Genomic DNA, 13,517 nt, shown 5'->3' on the forward strand with positions numbered 1-13,517 from the left:
CCCCTCTCTATTTCCCAAACAAGCCCTGGCCTTGGCCCTGACAGTTGTCAGGCTAAATATTTTGTGTGCGGCAGCCAAAAACAAAAGTGAAGGGGCCGCAGGGTCCGGGCGAAGGCCACGGGGGCCACCCCTATCCCGGCGTGCCGCGGGTGCCGGCGGCGAGTGCCGGCCAGACACGGCGTGTGAGGCCGGACACGGTGCAGCAGCGCCCGAGGCGGGACGGGGACGGAACCCCGGGGGTCCCACTCGGGGATGGGGACGAGGGTGCTGGGTGCTTTGCGGCTGGGGGTGATGCTGCTGGTCCTCGGTCCCCTCCCGCTGCCCCCCGTGTGGGCCCCCTCTGAAAGTAAGTGCCTGGAAGGGGGTGGCTGGGAGCGGGGTAGGGGGGTGTTTTCTTGTGGGGGGGGAAGTTCTGGAGCGGGGGGCTGCATGGCAGTGCCCATGCTCGGGGGTCTGCAAGAGCCGCACCCCGAGGCAAAGCTCTGCTCCCTGCCTCAGTTTCCCCTCACAGCAGTACCCCCATACGCTGCGACCCCCCCATGCAGGGCAGGAGGGGCAGAGGGGGACACCCCCCCCCCCCACTGCTGGGATGGGAAGAAGGGAGCGTGGCGGGGGGCTCGGCCGGAGCCGGGGGCATCGATCCCTTGGCCCCACCGGGAGCCGGGATGGTGGGAAATTGTAGCTGGGCGGAAAATCGCCGCTGCTCCCAGCGCTGCTGCTGGGATGGAAAACGGCTGGGGAGGGGGCGGCTCGGTGGGGAGGGGGTGCAGCTCTCACGGCTGTGGCGGGGGATGTCTGGGCTCCAGAGGGGCTGGGTTCAGGGTCCGTCGGTCTGTCCTGCCTTGCCCTCTCCCCGCCGCCCCGTGCCTCAGTTTCCCCGAGCACCGAGGCAGTGTGCTGGGGGGGGTTGGTGTGGGAGCGATGGAGGAGGAGGGGTGTGAAGCCTCGCTGTGTCTCCCCCCACCAGGGACCCCTGTGCCCTCTCTGTCCCCCCAGGGTCACGGGGGACCCCTGTCCCCTCGCACGGTTGAGGGACGGGGTGACTTTGCCAAGGTCAGGGAGGGGGGGTGGTGGCAGCGGGTGCTGTAACCCCCCGTGCCGGTGCTGCACCCACGGCCGGTCCCACTGCAGGAGGGTGAGGGGACCCTTGTGTCCTCACTGGGGGGGGGGACAGGGGTCCCAGGGCTCCCCCCCAGCCAGCAAACGGCCGAGCCCCAGTGCGGGGCTGGGGGCGAGGGGCAGGCGTGATCCTGCTGCCGCCGGTGCCCGCGGTTAATGAGTGACACGGAGGGAAAAACCGCCGCCGGGCACGCGTTCGCGAGGGTACAGCCACCCACCGCGGGCCCAGGCTGGCTGCGAACAGGCGAGGGGCAAACCACGCACCCGGACCCCCGCCGGGACCCGGACCATGCCATGTGGCGGCCGGCGGGCCTCCGCGGCACGGGCGGCTGAGCCAGGGTGCCGGCGTTGCCTCCTGTTTAGGGTACGCGCCGAGCCGGCCATGTTTACTCTGGGTGTTTACAGTAAATCCCTTGCCGGGATCTCAGCGGCTTCTTTCCACCATAACTTGGCGTCAGGTTTCAGGCCGGGGATGCTGCCGGTGGGAAGCCGCCTGCTCGCCCCAGTCCTTGCATCCCCACCGGCACCGGGAAGCAGGAGATGCTTGGCCCCGTGTTCCCCCCAGATGCTCCTGCTCGTCATACTCGATACTCCCAGGTTCTAGGGGGAATCTGGGTGGAAAAACCCTGGCGTGGCAAACCCACCGCCAGGGCTGTGCCACCTGGGTGCCCGTGGTAGCCCCACGTGCCCCGTTAGCCACCTGGGCACCGTGCCGGGGAATTAATGGGAATGACCCCACGGGAGCTGCCGGCCCGCTGGGTAACCACACGCCTGCAGCGGCGGGGGGGGGAACGCCGTGAGCCCCCCACAGCTCAGGGAAGGGGGAAAGCCCCTTGCTTTCCAGCCGGACCCCCCCCCCCGGGGTGGGCAGCAGGGCTGGGACGTGCTCCCGGCAGTGACACGGGGCGAGACGGCTGCCGGGGGAAGCCAGACCTCGTTAGCATCACCGCTCACCGCGCTGATGGACACGTCGTGCCCCGGAGAGCCGCGGCGCGTCGGCTGCCTGTCAGAGCCGCTCGCGTCTCCCTGGCCATCCAAACCAATTGCAGCCACATTTGACAGGCAGGGCTGGGATATTAAACCCCCCTGAGGGTCTCTGCGGCCCCAGCAATGGGTGCGGCACGCAGGGGGTCCCTGGGTGGTGATGAGGGGGGGCAACTGTCCTGTCCCCGCGGCCCACGGGGTCCCCCTCTCGCCACCCCAGTCTGTGGCAGCATGGACATCCGCAACGACGTCTCCCAGCTCCAGAAGTTGGAGAACTGCTCCATCATCGAGGGCAACCTGCAGATCCTGCTGATGTTCACCACGGGCGCCGAGGACTTTCGGGGGCTCAGCTTCCCTCGCCTGCTCATGATCACCGAGTACCTGCTCCTTTTCCGCGTCTACGGGCTGGAGAGCCTGCGGGATCTCTTCCCCAACCTCTCCGTCATCCGCGGCACCAACCTCTTCTTCAGCTACGCCTTGGTCATCTTCGAGATGCCGCACCTGCGGGACGTGGGGCTGCACAGCCTGGGCCATGTCCTGCGCGGCTCGGTCCGCATCGAGCGCAACCAGGAGCTTTGCCACCTCTCCACCATCGACTGGGGGCTGCTGCTGCCCGACGCCGTGGACAACACCTACATCGTCGGTAATAAGTTGGCCGAAGAGTGCGCCGACGTCTGCCCGGGCATCCTGGACGTGGAGAAGCCATGTGCACAGACCAGCGTCAATGGGCAGCTGGATTATCGCTGCTGGACATCCAGCTACTGCCAGAAAGGTGGGTGCCGGCGGCGCGGGGCTCAGTTGTACCGGCTGCTTCGCCAGGATGGTGCCGGTTTGCGCCGTGGAGGCTGTGGGGTAAACTGGGAGGGCACTGGGGAAGGCTAGTGGAGCTGTAAGGGGGGGCGGCAGGCCCCGGCACATGGCTGTCGCTCCCCCGTTGCGCGGAGCGTGCCGCGCTGGCAGCGTGGTGGGGGTAACCGGATCCGCGCTGTATCGTCCTCCGGAGGAGAGACCAGCTCCCGGCTGCCGTGTTTTCCCAGCGGCGAGGTAAATACGGGCCCCTCCTGGGCTCGTTTGCTGTAAACAGGAGACCTGGTAATGAAATATGTACTATAAACACCGATCCTTATCGGGGGTGTAACCTCAGCCACTGCCCCAGCACCGGCCGCACTGGGCAGCTGGGGCTCAGCATGGGCTGAGCGTCCCTCTGTCCGTCCTGGCACCTATCCACGCAGCCCTTACCCATCCACCTGGTCACGCAGCCACCCATCAACCCACCTTTCTGTCTGTCCACTCACCATTTGGCCATTCCTCCATCCCTCCATCTGTCCCTGCATCCCTCCATCCTTCCATCCCTTCATCTATCCATCTGCCATTTATCCCTGCATCCCTCTACCCCTTCATCCCACCATGCATCCCTCCATCACTTCATCCTTGCATCCCTCTATCCATTCCTGCATCCCCTCATCCCTCCCTGCATCCCTCCATCCTTCCCTCCCTCCATTCCTGAAAACCTCCATCCCTCCTTCCATCTTTCCATCCCTCCCTCCGTCCATTCCTGCATCCCCACATCCCTCCCTGCATCCTTTCATCCCTTCACCCCTCCATCCTTCCCTCCATTCCTGCATTCCTGTATCCTTCCTTTCATCCCTGCATCCCTCCTTCCACCCAATCCTGCAACCCCGCATCCCTCATTCCATCCCTCCATCCCTGCATCCCTCCTTCCATCAATGCATCCCTCCATCCTTGCATCCTTCCATCTATCCCTCCATCCCCCCCAGAGCCGGAGGGTGTCAGCAGCCCCCCCCCAGCCCTTCCCACCCCTTCCCTCTCCCCCCCGAGCAAACCCCGGACCCCCTGCTCCCGGAGGCTTCTCCTCGCCCACGGCGCCGGCTCTCTCCCCGCAGTGTGCCCGTGCGGCGCGGGCTCGGCGTGCACGGCGGCGGGCGAGTGCTGCCACGCCGAGTGTTTGGGGGGCTGCGGGCGACCCCGCGACAACCGAGCCTGCGTCGCCTGCCGCCACTTCCACTTCAACGGGCACTGCCTGCCCTCCTGCCCGCCCCGCACCTACGAGTACGAGGGCTGGCGCTGCGTCACCGCCGAATACTGCGCCAGCCTCCGCAAGGTCTCCGACAACCCCCGCGACGCCTCCAAGTTCGTCATCCACCAGCGGCAGTGCCTCTCCGAGTGCCCCTCGGGCTACACCAGGAACGAGAGCAGGTGAGGGAGGGGGTGTCCCTGGTGCACCCCCCCGGCGTGGGCGCAGTGGTAACGCGGCGCCCGGCTCATGTCCCGTCGCCATCCTCCCGCCCGCAGCATCTTCTGCCACAAGTGCGAGGGGCTGTGCCCCAAGGAGTGCAAGGTGGGCACCAAGACCATCGATTCGACGCAGGCGGCGCAGGAGTTGGGGGGCTGCACCCTCGTCGAGGGCAACCTCATCGTGAACATCCGCCGGGGCTGTGAGTGCCGGATCCGGCCCCCTGCAACTCACCCTGGATGGGAGAGCTGCTGGGGGGTGAGGCGGGGGGGGGCTTTTCACTTGTAGGGTGAATTAATGGGGGGGTGCCCCCCTCCGTGAGCTCATGCCCGTGGGTTATCCTCAGATAACCTGGCCTCGGAGCTGCAGAGCAGCCTGGGGCTCATCGAGACCATCACGGGCTTCCTGAAGATCAAGCACTCCTTTGCCCTCGTCTCCTTGTCCTTCTTCAAGAACCTCAAGCTGATCCGTGGCGACTCCATGGTGGACGGGTGAGGGTGGGGTGTGGATGTGGGGGGGGACACACAAGTGGCTTTGGGGATGCCCGTGCCCACCGCCTCCATCCACGTCTCCTCCTACAGGAATTACACCCTGTACGTCCTGGACAACCAGAACCTGCAGCAGCTCTGGGACTGGAGCCACCATGTCCTCTCCATCCCCGTGGGCAAGATGTACTTCGCCTTCAACCCCAAGCTGTGCCTGGCCGAGATCTACCGCATGGAGGAGGTGACGGGCACCAAGGGGCGGCAGAACAAGGCGGAGATCAACCCCCGCACCAACGGGGACCGGGCGTCCTGTGAGTACGGGGACGGGGACACCCGGCAGCGCCGCGACCCCCTGCCCTAACCCTGCCACCCCTCCACAGGCAAGACCCAGACCTTGCGCTTCATCTCCAACGTCACCGAGTCCGACCGCATCTTCCTCAAGTGGGAGCGGTACCGGCCCCCCGAGTACCGGGACCTCCTCAGCTTCATCGTCTACTACAAGGAGTCGTAAGTGGTCCTTGTCCCCCACTTGTCCCCATTGTGGAGGGCTTGGGGACCCCCAACCCATGGTGTCCTCGTGGGCTGCTGGACCTCAGGAGGGGTCGTGTGGCTGGGAGGGGGTCCTGGGACCCACCCCGATGCCTGGTGTGGGGCAGACCCTTCCAGAACGTGTCAGAGTACGTGGGGCAGGACGCCTGCGGGGCGCAGAGCTGGAACGTGTTGGACGTGGAGCTGCCCTTCAGCAACGAGCAGGCGCCGGGGGTGGCTCTGCTCAACCTCCGTCCCTGGACCCAATACGCCATCTTCGTCCGCGCCATCACCCTCACCACCGCCGAGGAAGGGCGTAACTACGGGGCGCAGAGCGAGGTGGTCTACATCCGCACCATGCCGGCGGGTAAGGGGCTGAGGGGGGGGGCTGAGGATGCCCGTGGTGGCCCCACAAAGACAGACTGACATCCCTGTGTCCACTCAGCCCCGACGGTGCCCCGGGATGTCATCTCCATGTCCAACTCCTCCTCCCACATCGTGGTGCGTTGGAAGCCACCCACGCAACGCAACGGCAACATCACCTACTACCTGGTGCTGTGGCAGCAGCTGGCCGAGGACATGGAGCTCTACGTCAACGACTACTGCCACAAAGGTGAGGGCGGGCAGCGCAGGCGGGTCGGGGGCAGTGACCAAGGACACAGGGATGCTGCCACCCAGCCGGGCTCCGGCGGCGCGGCGAGCCCTGCCCGTCTCTGCCCGCAGGTCTGAAGCTGCCCACCAGCAGCGCGGACACCCGCTTCGGGGACGGGGACGGCCCCGAGGTGGAGCAGGACGCGGAGGAGCGGTGCTGCCCCTGCCGTCCCGCTGACGGGCAGCTCCACATGGAGGGCGAAGCCGAGTCCTTCCAGAAGAAGTTTGAGAACTTCCTCCACAACTCCATCATCATCCCCAGGTGACATCTGGGAGGGTTCCCCTGTCGAGGGGGTTCCCCAGGCTGGGTGTGGGGTCTGGTGGCTGCTCGTGGAAGATCCTTTAACCGATCTCCTGTTGTCTCAGGCCACCTTGGAAGGTGACATCCATCAACAAGAACCCGCAGAGGTGAGCAGGGACCACACAAGCATGGAGGGTCTCCCCTCCCCTGCTTGATTTTGGAGGACAACCCAGGCATCCTCGCTCCCCACCTCCTCCTGTCCCCATCTCCCGCAGGACCCCGAAGCGGCGCAGGGACGTGGTGGCCGTCACATCCCCAGCCAATGCCTCCTCGGCAGAGCCGCCACCTCCGAGCCGCGCCGGCGGTGATCCCAAACGCGACTTCCAGATCTTCGAGGACAAGGTGGTGCGCGACCGGGCGGTGCTGTCACGGCTGCGGCACTTCACCGAGTACCGCATCGACATCCACGCCTGCAACCACGCCGCGCACACCGTGGGATGCAGTGCCGCCACCTTCGTCTTCGCCAGGACCATGCCTGAGCGTACGTCCCGGCAGCCTCTCCCCTTCCAAACCCTGCCTTGGCGATGCTGGGGTGCTCTGGGGTCCCGGCGGTGGGTCAGGTGTGGGTCAGGGTCCCGGTGATGCCTCCAGGAGTTGACGCCCTCTGTGCCCTTCTCCAGTGCAAGCTGATAACATTCCCGGCAACGTCACGTGGGAGCCGGCCAGCAAGAACAGCGTCCTGCTGCGCTGGGAAGAGCCCAGGAATCCCAACGGGCTCATCCTCAAGTACGAGATCAAATACAGCCGTGAGAGCGAGGTGAGGACCCCCCGAGGCACCCCCTGCCTGGCCCTGCCAGGTCTGGTTACAGGGAAACAGCATCCATCCTGTCCCCATCCCCATCCTCATCCCATCTCCATCCCATCCTCATCCCATCTCCATCCCATCCCCATCCCCATCTCCATCACATCCCCATCCCCATCCCCATTCCCATCCATATCCTCATCCTCATCCCATCCCATCCCCCTTCCCATCCGATCTCCATCCCCATCCCCATCCCATTGCATCCCACCCCATCCCCATCCCATCTCCATCCCCATCCCCATCTCCATCCCCATCCCATTCCCATTCCATCCCACCCCATCCCCATCCCATCTCCATCCCCATCCCCATCTCCATCCCCATCCCAATCCATCCCATCCCCATCCCCATCCCCATCCCATCCCCCTCCCCATCCTGATCCCCATCCCAATCCATCCCATCCCCATCCCCCTCCCCATCCCCATCCCCATCCCATCCCCACCCCCATCCCATCCCCATCCCCATCTCCATCCCCACCCCATCCACATCCCCATCTCCATCCCCATCCCATCCCCATCCCCATCCCCATCCCCATCCCCATCCCCATCCCATCCCCATCCCAATCCATCCCATCCCCATCCCAATCCATCCCATCCCCATCCCCATCCCCATCCCATCCCCATCCCCATCCCCATCCCATCCCCATCCCCATCTCCATCCCCATCCCATCCCCATCCATCCCCATCCCCATCCCCATCCCACCCCCATCCCCATCCCCATCCCATCCCCATCACCATCCCCATCCCCATCCCCATCCCATCCCCATCCCATCCCATCTCCACCCCCATCCCCATCCCCATCCCCATCCCCATCCATCCCCATCCCCATCCCATCCCCATCACATCCCCATCTCCATCCCATCCCCATCCCATCCCCATCCCCATCCCCATCCCATCCCCATCCCCATCCCATCTCCATCCCATCCCCATCCCATCCCCATCCCCATCCCATCCCCATCCCCATCCCCATCCCCATCCCATCCCCATCCCATCCCCATCCCCATCCCCATCCCCATCCCCATCCATCCCCATCCCCATCCCATCCCCATCACATCCCCATCTCCATCCCATCCCCATCCCATCCCCATCCCCATCCCCATCCCATCCCCATCCCCATCCCCATCCCCATCCCATCCCCATCCCATCCCCATCCCCATCCCCATCCCCATCCCCATCCCATCCCCATCCCCATCTCCATCCCCATCCCCATCTCCATCCCCATCCCAATCCATCCCATCCCCCTCCCATCCCATCCCATCCCCCTCCTCCGAGGCTTGCGCATGGCTGGGGGTGGGGACGGGGACGAAGCCCCCCCATTCTCCACCCGCCCCATCGCCCCCCACAGGAGGTCACCACCGTCGTCTGCGTCTCCCGCCACCGCTACTCCAAGTACGGGGGCGTCCACCTGGCCCTGCTCCAGCCGGGAAACTACTCGGCCAAGGTCCGGGCCACCTCGCTGGCCGGCAACGGCTCGTGGACGGGGCTCGTCAAGTTTTACATCCTGGGGCCAGGTACCTGCGGGGGACGGGGGGGGACACGCCAGCGGGGTCCCCAGCTCCGGGGCAGGCAGGGAGGGGCAGGCTGGGAGGAGCTGGGGGTCCGGGGGTGCTGCTGGATCCAGGCACTGGGGAATTGGGGGATGCTCCTGGGCTGGGATGCTGGGGATCAGGGGGTGCTCTTGGGCTGGGATGCTGAGGATCAGGGGGTGCTCCTGGACTGGGACACTGGGGATCAGGGGGTGCTCTTGGGCTGGGATGCTGAGGATCAGGGGGTGCTCCTAGACTGGGACACTGGGGATCAGGGGGTGCTCTTGGGCTGGGATGCTGAGGATCAGGGGGTGCTCCTGGACTGGGACACTGGGGATCAGGGGGTGCTCTTGGACTGGGATGCTGAGGATCCGGGGGTGCTCCTGGACTGGGACACCAGGGATCAGGGGGTGCTCTTGGGCTGGGATGCTGAAGATGAGGGAAGCTGCTGGACTGTGGAGCTGGGGGATCAGGGGGTGCTCCTGAACCAGGACACTGGTGGATCAGCGGATGCGCATGGATTGGGAGATCTAAGGGTTTGGGGGATGCTCTGGGATGGGAGCACCCAAGGATCAGTGGGTGCTGCTGGTCTGGGGAGCTGGGGGCTCCCCCTCTCTGGTGGGACAAGTGTCCCTGCAATGCGTGGGGCGGGTGAGTGCCTGGGCCCCGGCTCACAGCCGCCTGCTCCCGGCAGCCGAGGAGGAATCTGGCAGCTTCTACGTCCTGCTCACGGTCACGCCCGTGGTCCTCATGGTGCTCATCTCCTGCCTCGCCATCTTCGTCTTCTTCTACAACAAGAAGAGGTTAGAGACACCTCCCCCTCCCCCTGCCCCACACCCCCAGGGCTGGGCTGGGGCCTGGTCCCAGCGAGCCAGGGCTGGGGAAGGGTTGGGGGGAGGCAGTGTCGTGCCCCCCGGCCGCTGAGGGATGCCCACCCCTCACAGGAGCAACGACGGGTACCCCAGTGGGACGCTCTACGCCTCCGTCAACCCTGAGTATTTCAGTGCCTCGGACAGTACGTAGGGATGGGCAGGGGCATCCCCGTGGGGTCTGCTGCCCCCTTCCCTGGGCAGGGCTGTGCCGGCGGGGCTGGGATGGGATGGAGATGGGGATGGGCTGGGGCTGGGGCTGGGGCTGGGCTGGGGCTGGGCTGGGCTGGGGATGGGATGGAGATTGGGGTGGGGATGGGGATGGGGATGGGATGGGGGTGGGGAGGGGATGGAGATGGGGATGGGGTGGGGATGGGATGGAGATGGGGATGGGGATGGAGATGGGGATGGGGATGGGATGGAGATGGGATGGGGGTGGGGAGGGGATGGAGATGGGGATGGGGTGGGGATGGGATGGAGATGGGGATGGGGATGGAGATGGGGATGGGGATGGGATGGAGATTGGGGTGGGGATGGGATGGGGATGGGGATGGGGATGGAGATTGGGGTGGGGATGGGGATGGGGATGGGGATGGAGATTGGGGTGGGGATGGGGATGGGATGGAGATGGGATGGGGGTGGGGAGGGGATGGGGATGGGGATGGGGAGGGGATGGAGATGGGATGGGGGTGGGGAGGGGATGGGGATGGGGATGGGGATGGGATGGAGATGGGATGGGGGTGGGGAGGGGATGGAGATGGGATGGGGATGGGATGGGTGTGGGGAGGGGATGGGGATGGGGATGGGATGGGGATGGGAATGGGGATGGGATGGAGATGGGATGGGGGTGGAGAAGGGATGGGGATGGGGATGGGATGGAGATGGGGATGTGATGGAGACGGGATGGAGATGGAGATGGGGCAGGAGACAGGGTTGGGATGGGGATGGGGATGGGATAGGGTGGTGATGGGGATGGTGACAGGGATGTTAATGGTGATGGTGACAGTGAGGGGGTGATCCCCCCACAGTGTACATCCCCGATGAGTGGGAGGTGTCCCGGGAGAAGATCACAGTGATCCGGGAGCTGGGGCAGGGCTCCTTCGGGATGGTGTACGAGGGGCTGGCTCTGGGGCTGGCCACCGAGGGCGAGGAGACCAAGGTGGCCCTGAAGACAGTCAACGAGTTGGCCACCATGCGGGAGCGCATCGAGTTCCTCAACGAGGCCTCCGTCATGAAAGCCTTCAAGTGCCACCACGTGGTAGGTGGGCAGCCGGAGGGGAGGGAGGGGACATGGCGGGGGGGGGTCTGGCCGCTCATGTGCCACCCCATTTGTCCCCCCAGGTCCGTCTGCTCGGTGTCGTGTCCCAGGGCCAGCCAGCTTTGGTAATCATGGAGCTGATGACACGCGGGGACCTGAAGAGCTACCTGCGCTCGCTCAGGCCTGATGCTGAGGTGAGGGGCTGGCCGCGTGCCGCAGGGCCCCACGGGCGAAGGAGCACCCACCTTGCTCCTGGGGGGGGTCCTGCTGTGTGCCCCCCAGCCCCGACTCTCTGTGCACGGTACAGAACAACCCCGGGCTGCCGCCGCCGTCGCTCAAGGACATGATCCAGATGGCGGGGGAGATCGCCGACGGCATGGCGTACCTCAACGCCAACAAGTTCGTGCACCGGGACCTGGCCGCCCGCAACTGCATGGTGTCCGAGGACTTCACCGTCAAGATCGGAGGTGGGTGGGCAGCGGCGGGCAGGCTCGCTGCCAGCCCCGCGTCTCCTGGCGCTCACACGTTCCTCCTCCTCTTCCTCCTCCTCCAGATTTCGGCATGACCCGGGATATCTATGAGACAGATTATTATCGGAAAGGGGGCAAGGGGCTGCTCCCCGTCCGCTGGATGTCCCCCGAGGCCCTCAAGGATGGCATTTTCAACACGCAGTCCGACGTCTGGTAGGTGTTGGGGTGGGGGAACCCCGGGGGGATTTGGGGGACGCCCCCCCGGCTGAGCGGCGGCGTGCCGGCAGGTCCTTCGGCGTGGTGCTGTGGGAGATCGCCACGTTGGCTGAGCAGCCCTACCAGGGCATGTCCAACGAGCAGGTTCTGCGCTTCGTCATGGACAACGGTGTCCTGGAGCGGCCCGAAAACTGCCCCGATAAACTGTGAGTGGTGGGAGGAAACCCCCTTCGGATCCCCACCCTGCTGTTGGGAGGGGGGGGTGTCTGGCACCAAGCCCATCACCCTGGCCTCTGGTCTCTGTTGGGATGGCCACAGGGTGCTGGGACCCCCCAAAAGCCAGCGGGTGCCCTCTCTCCCACAGCCACGAGCTGATGTGCCTGTGCTGGCAGCAGAACCCGCGCCAGCGCCCCTCCTTCATCCAGCTCCTGGAAAGCATCAAGGACCACATGGCGCCCGCTTTCCGCACCCTCTCCTTCTTCTACAGCCCCGAGAACCGCCGGCGCGGCTCGGGCGAACCCTCTGACGCCGAGACGGATCAGTCCCCCGGGGAGGACGAGCCCCCCGCGTCCCCCCTGCCTGACCGCAAGGACCACAGCCCCGGCCGCCTCCCCAACGGGACGGCCTGACTCTGATCCCAGAGCATCCTCGGACCCGCGCCGGACTCTGCACCCCCTCACCCTCCTCCAGCCAGCCCCCCACCACCGGGACCCCCCCGCCCCGCATTATTTATTGCTTCCAAGGGCCTGGCCGAGGAGCAGGTGCCTTGGGAAGGGGGTGGCAGGCAAAGAGAGGATGCTCCGTGGGGTGCATTTCCCCTGGGAATAAATTGGAGTCCCCTAAGTCGGGGGGGAGGGAGCGGGGGGCTGCCAGTTGGGAGGAGACCACCCCAGTCTTTTCTTATATCTTTTTGCTGGGGGGGGAAATGGGGGTCTGGGGGATGAGGGGTTCAGGGTCCCCCCAGCAGCCTGACGCCGCTCCCCAGCTGCCCAGCAAACAGGTCAGTAGTGCGACCCCCCCCCCCTCCTTTTACAGATGGGGAAACAGAGGCACGGGGCAGCCCTGCAGCGGGAGACGCCTGGGGGCACCCTCAAGCCCCCCTCCAGTCCCCAGCACTGGGACCAGTGTCGGGGCTGTGCTGGTCTGCGGAAGGGGCTTCGCTGTCTAATCTGTGGCCACGGGATGAGCATGAATAAAGGGGAAAGAAACTCGGCCGCGGAAGTGCCTGGTTTGTGGGGGTCAGGGGGGGACGGACAGGCGGCACACGGGGCTTTCCACTCCTTCCCCCACAGGTCCCATCTGCTTCCTGCGCTCCCCGGCTGCGGCTTCACCCTGCGGTGCCCGAACCGGGGGCGTTTCTGGGGAAAAACGTCAAAGCAGAAGAATTTGGGAGGACGTGGCGGGTGGTAGCCACCGGCCTGCTCTGCTGAGGCAGGGGGCGGGGGGCTGCTGGGGGTGGGCAGTAGGGTCTCATGGGGGGTCACCCCAGGGGGGGACTGTAGCCCCATGGGTGTCACCAGGGGCTGGTGTGGGAGATGGGCCTGGGGCTGAGCCGTGCGGGAGGAACACGGGCTGAGAACATGCTAAACTCAGTGCACAGATAAGCCACCCCCGGAGGTGCTTTGGGATGCGCTCGGGGACCGGCGTGGGGATGGGGACACATGGGAGCACATTGGCCACGCTGTGCCTCCCCGGGGGGGAGGAGGAGGAGGGTCCTGATCAGGAGCGACAGCAGGGGATTGGGCCGCTGTACGCGTCCATGTGTGCCCTGGTGTGGTTGGGGGTGCCGGGGCGCTGCTTTGTGGGGCTGGAGGGCAGGTTTGGGGCTGTGGGGTGCAGGTCTGCAGTTGTAGGGTGATGGTGTGCAGGCAGGGTGCTGGCAGGGTGCAGGTACGGGTGGCACAAGCGTGCAGGCAGGGTGCAGGGGTCTAGGCTGGGGTCTAGCCAGGGCGCAGGTGCCTAGGCAGCGGTGTAGGCGGGGGTCTAGGCAGAGGGCAGGTGCCTAGGCGGGGGTCTAGGCGGGGGTCTAGGCAGAGGGCAGGTGCCTAGGCGGGGGTC

The 13,517-nt window shown here is 65.9% G+C and overlaps 1 protein-coding gene across 1 annotated transcript; it reads left to right on the forward strand.

Annotated features, from left to right (window-relative positions):
- The first annotated feature begins 161 nt into the window (after positions 1–161).
- Positions 162–12,349, forward strand: INSRR (insulin receptor related receptor). The gene is made up of 22 exons (XM_064474985.1): positions 162–346; positions 2,324–2,875; positions 4,008–4,320; positions 4,417–4,559; positions 4,704–4,848; positions 4,939–5,153; positions 5,223–5,349; positions 5,499–5,737; positions 5,816–5,983; positions 6,094–6,283; positions 6,388–6,429; positions 6,538–6,803; positions 6,943–7,079; positions 8,466–8,631; positions 9,341–9,449; positions 9,591–9,661; positions 10,544–10,773; positions 10,857–10,967; positions 11,081–11,240; positions 11,327–11,456; positions 11,531–11,665; positions 11,824–12,349. The coding sequence occupies exons 1-22, from the start codon at positions 253–255 to the stop codon at positions 12,086–12,088; spliced, it is 4,008 nt and encodes a 1,335-aa protein (XP_064331055.1). The 5' UTR covers positions 162–252; the 3' UTR covers positions 12,089–12,349.
- Positions 12,350–13,517: the final 1,168 nt, after the last annotated feature.

Source organism: Phalacrocorax carbo, chromosome 28 (genome assembly GCF_963921805.1).
Source record: "Phalacrocorax carbo chromosome 28, bPhaCar2.1, whole genome shotgun sequence".
In the NCBI taxonomy this organism is placed as follows: Eukaryota; Metazoa; Chordata; class Aves; order Suliformes; family Phalacrocoracidae; genus Phalacrocorax; species Phalacrocorax carbo.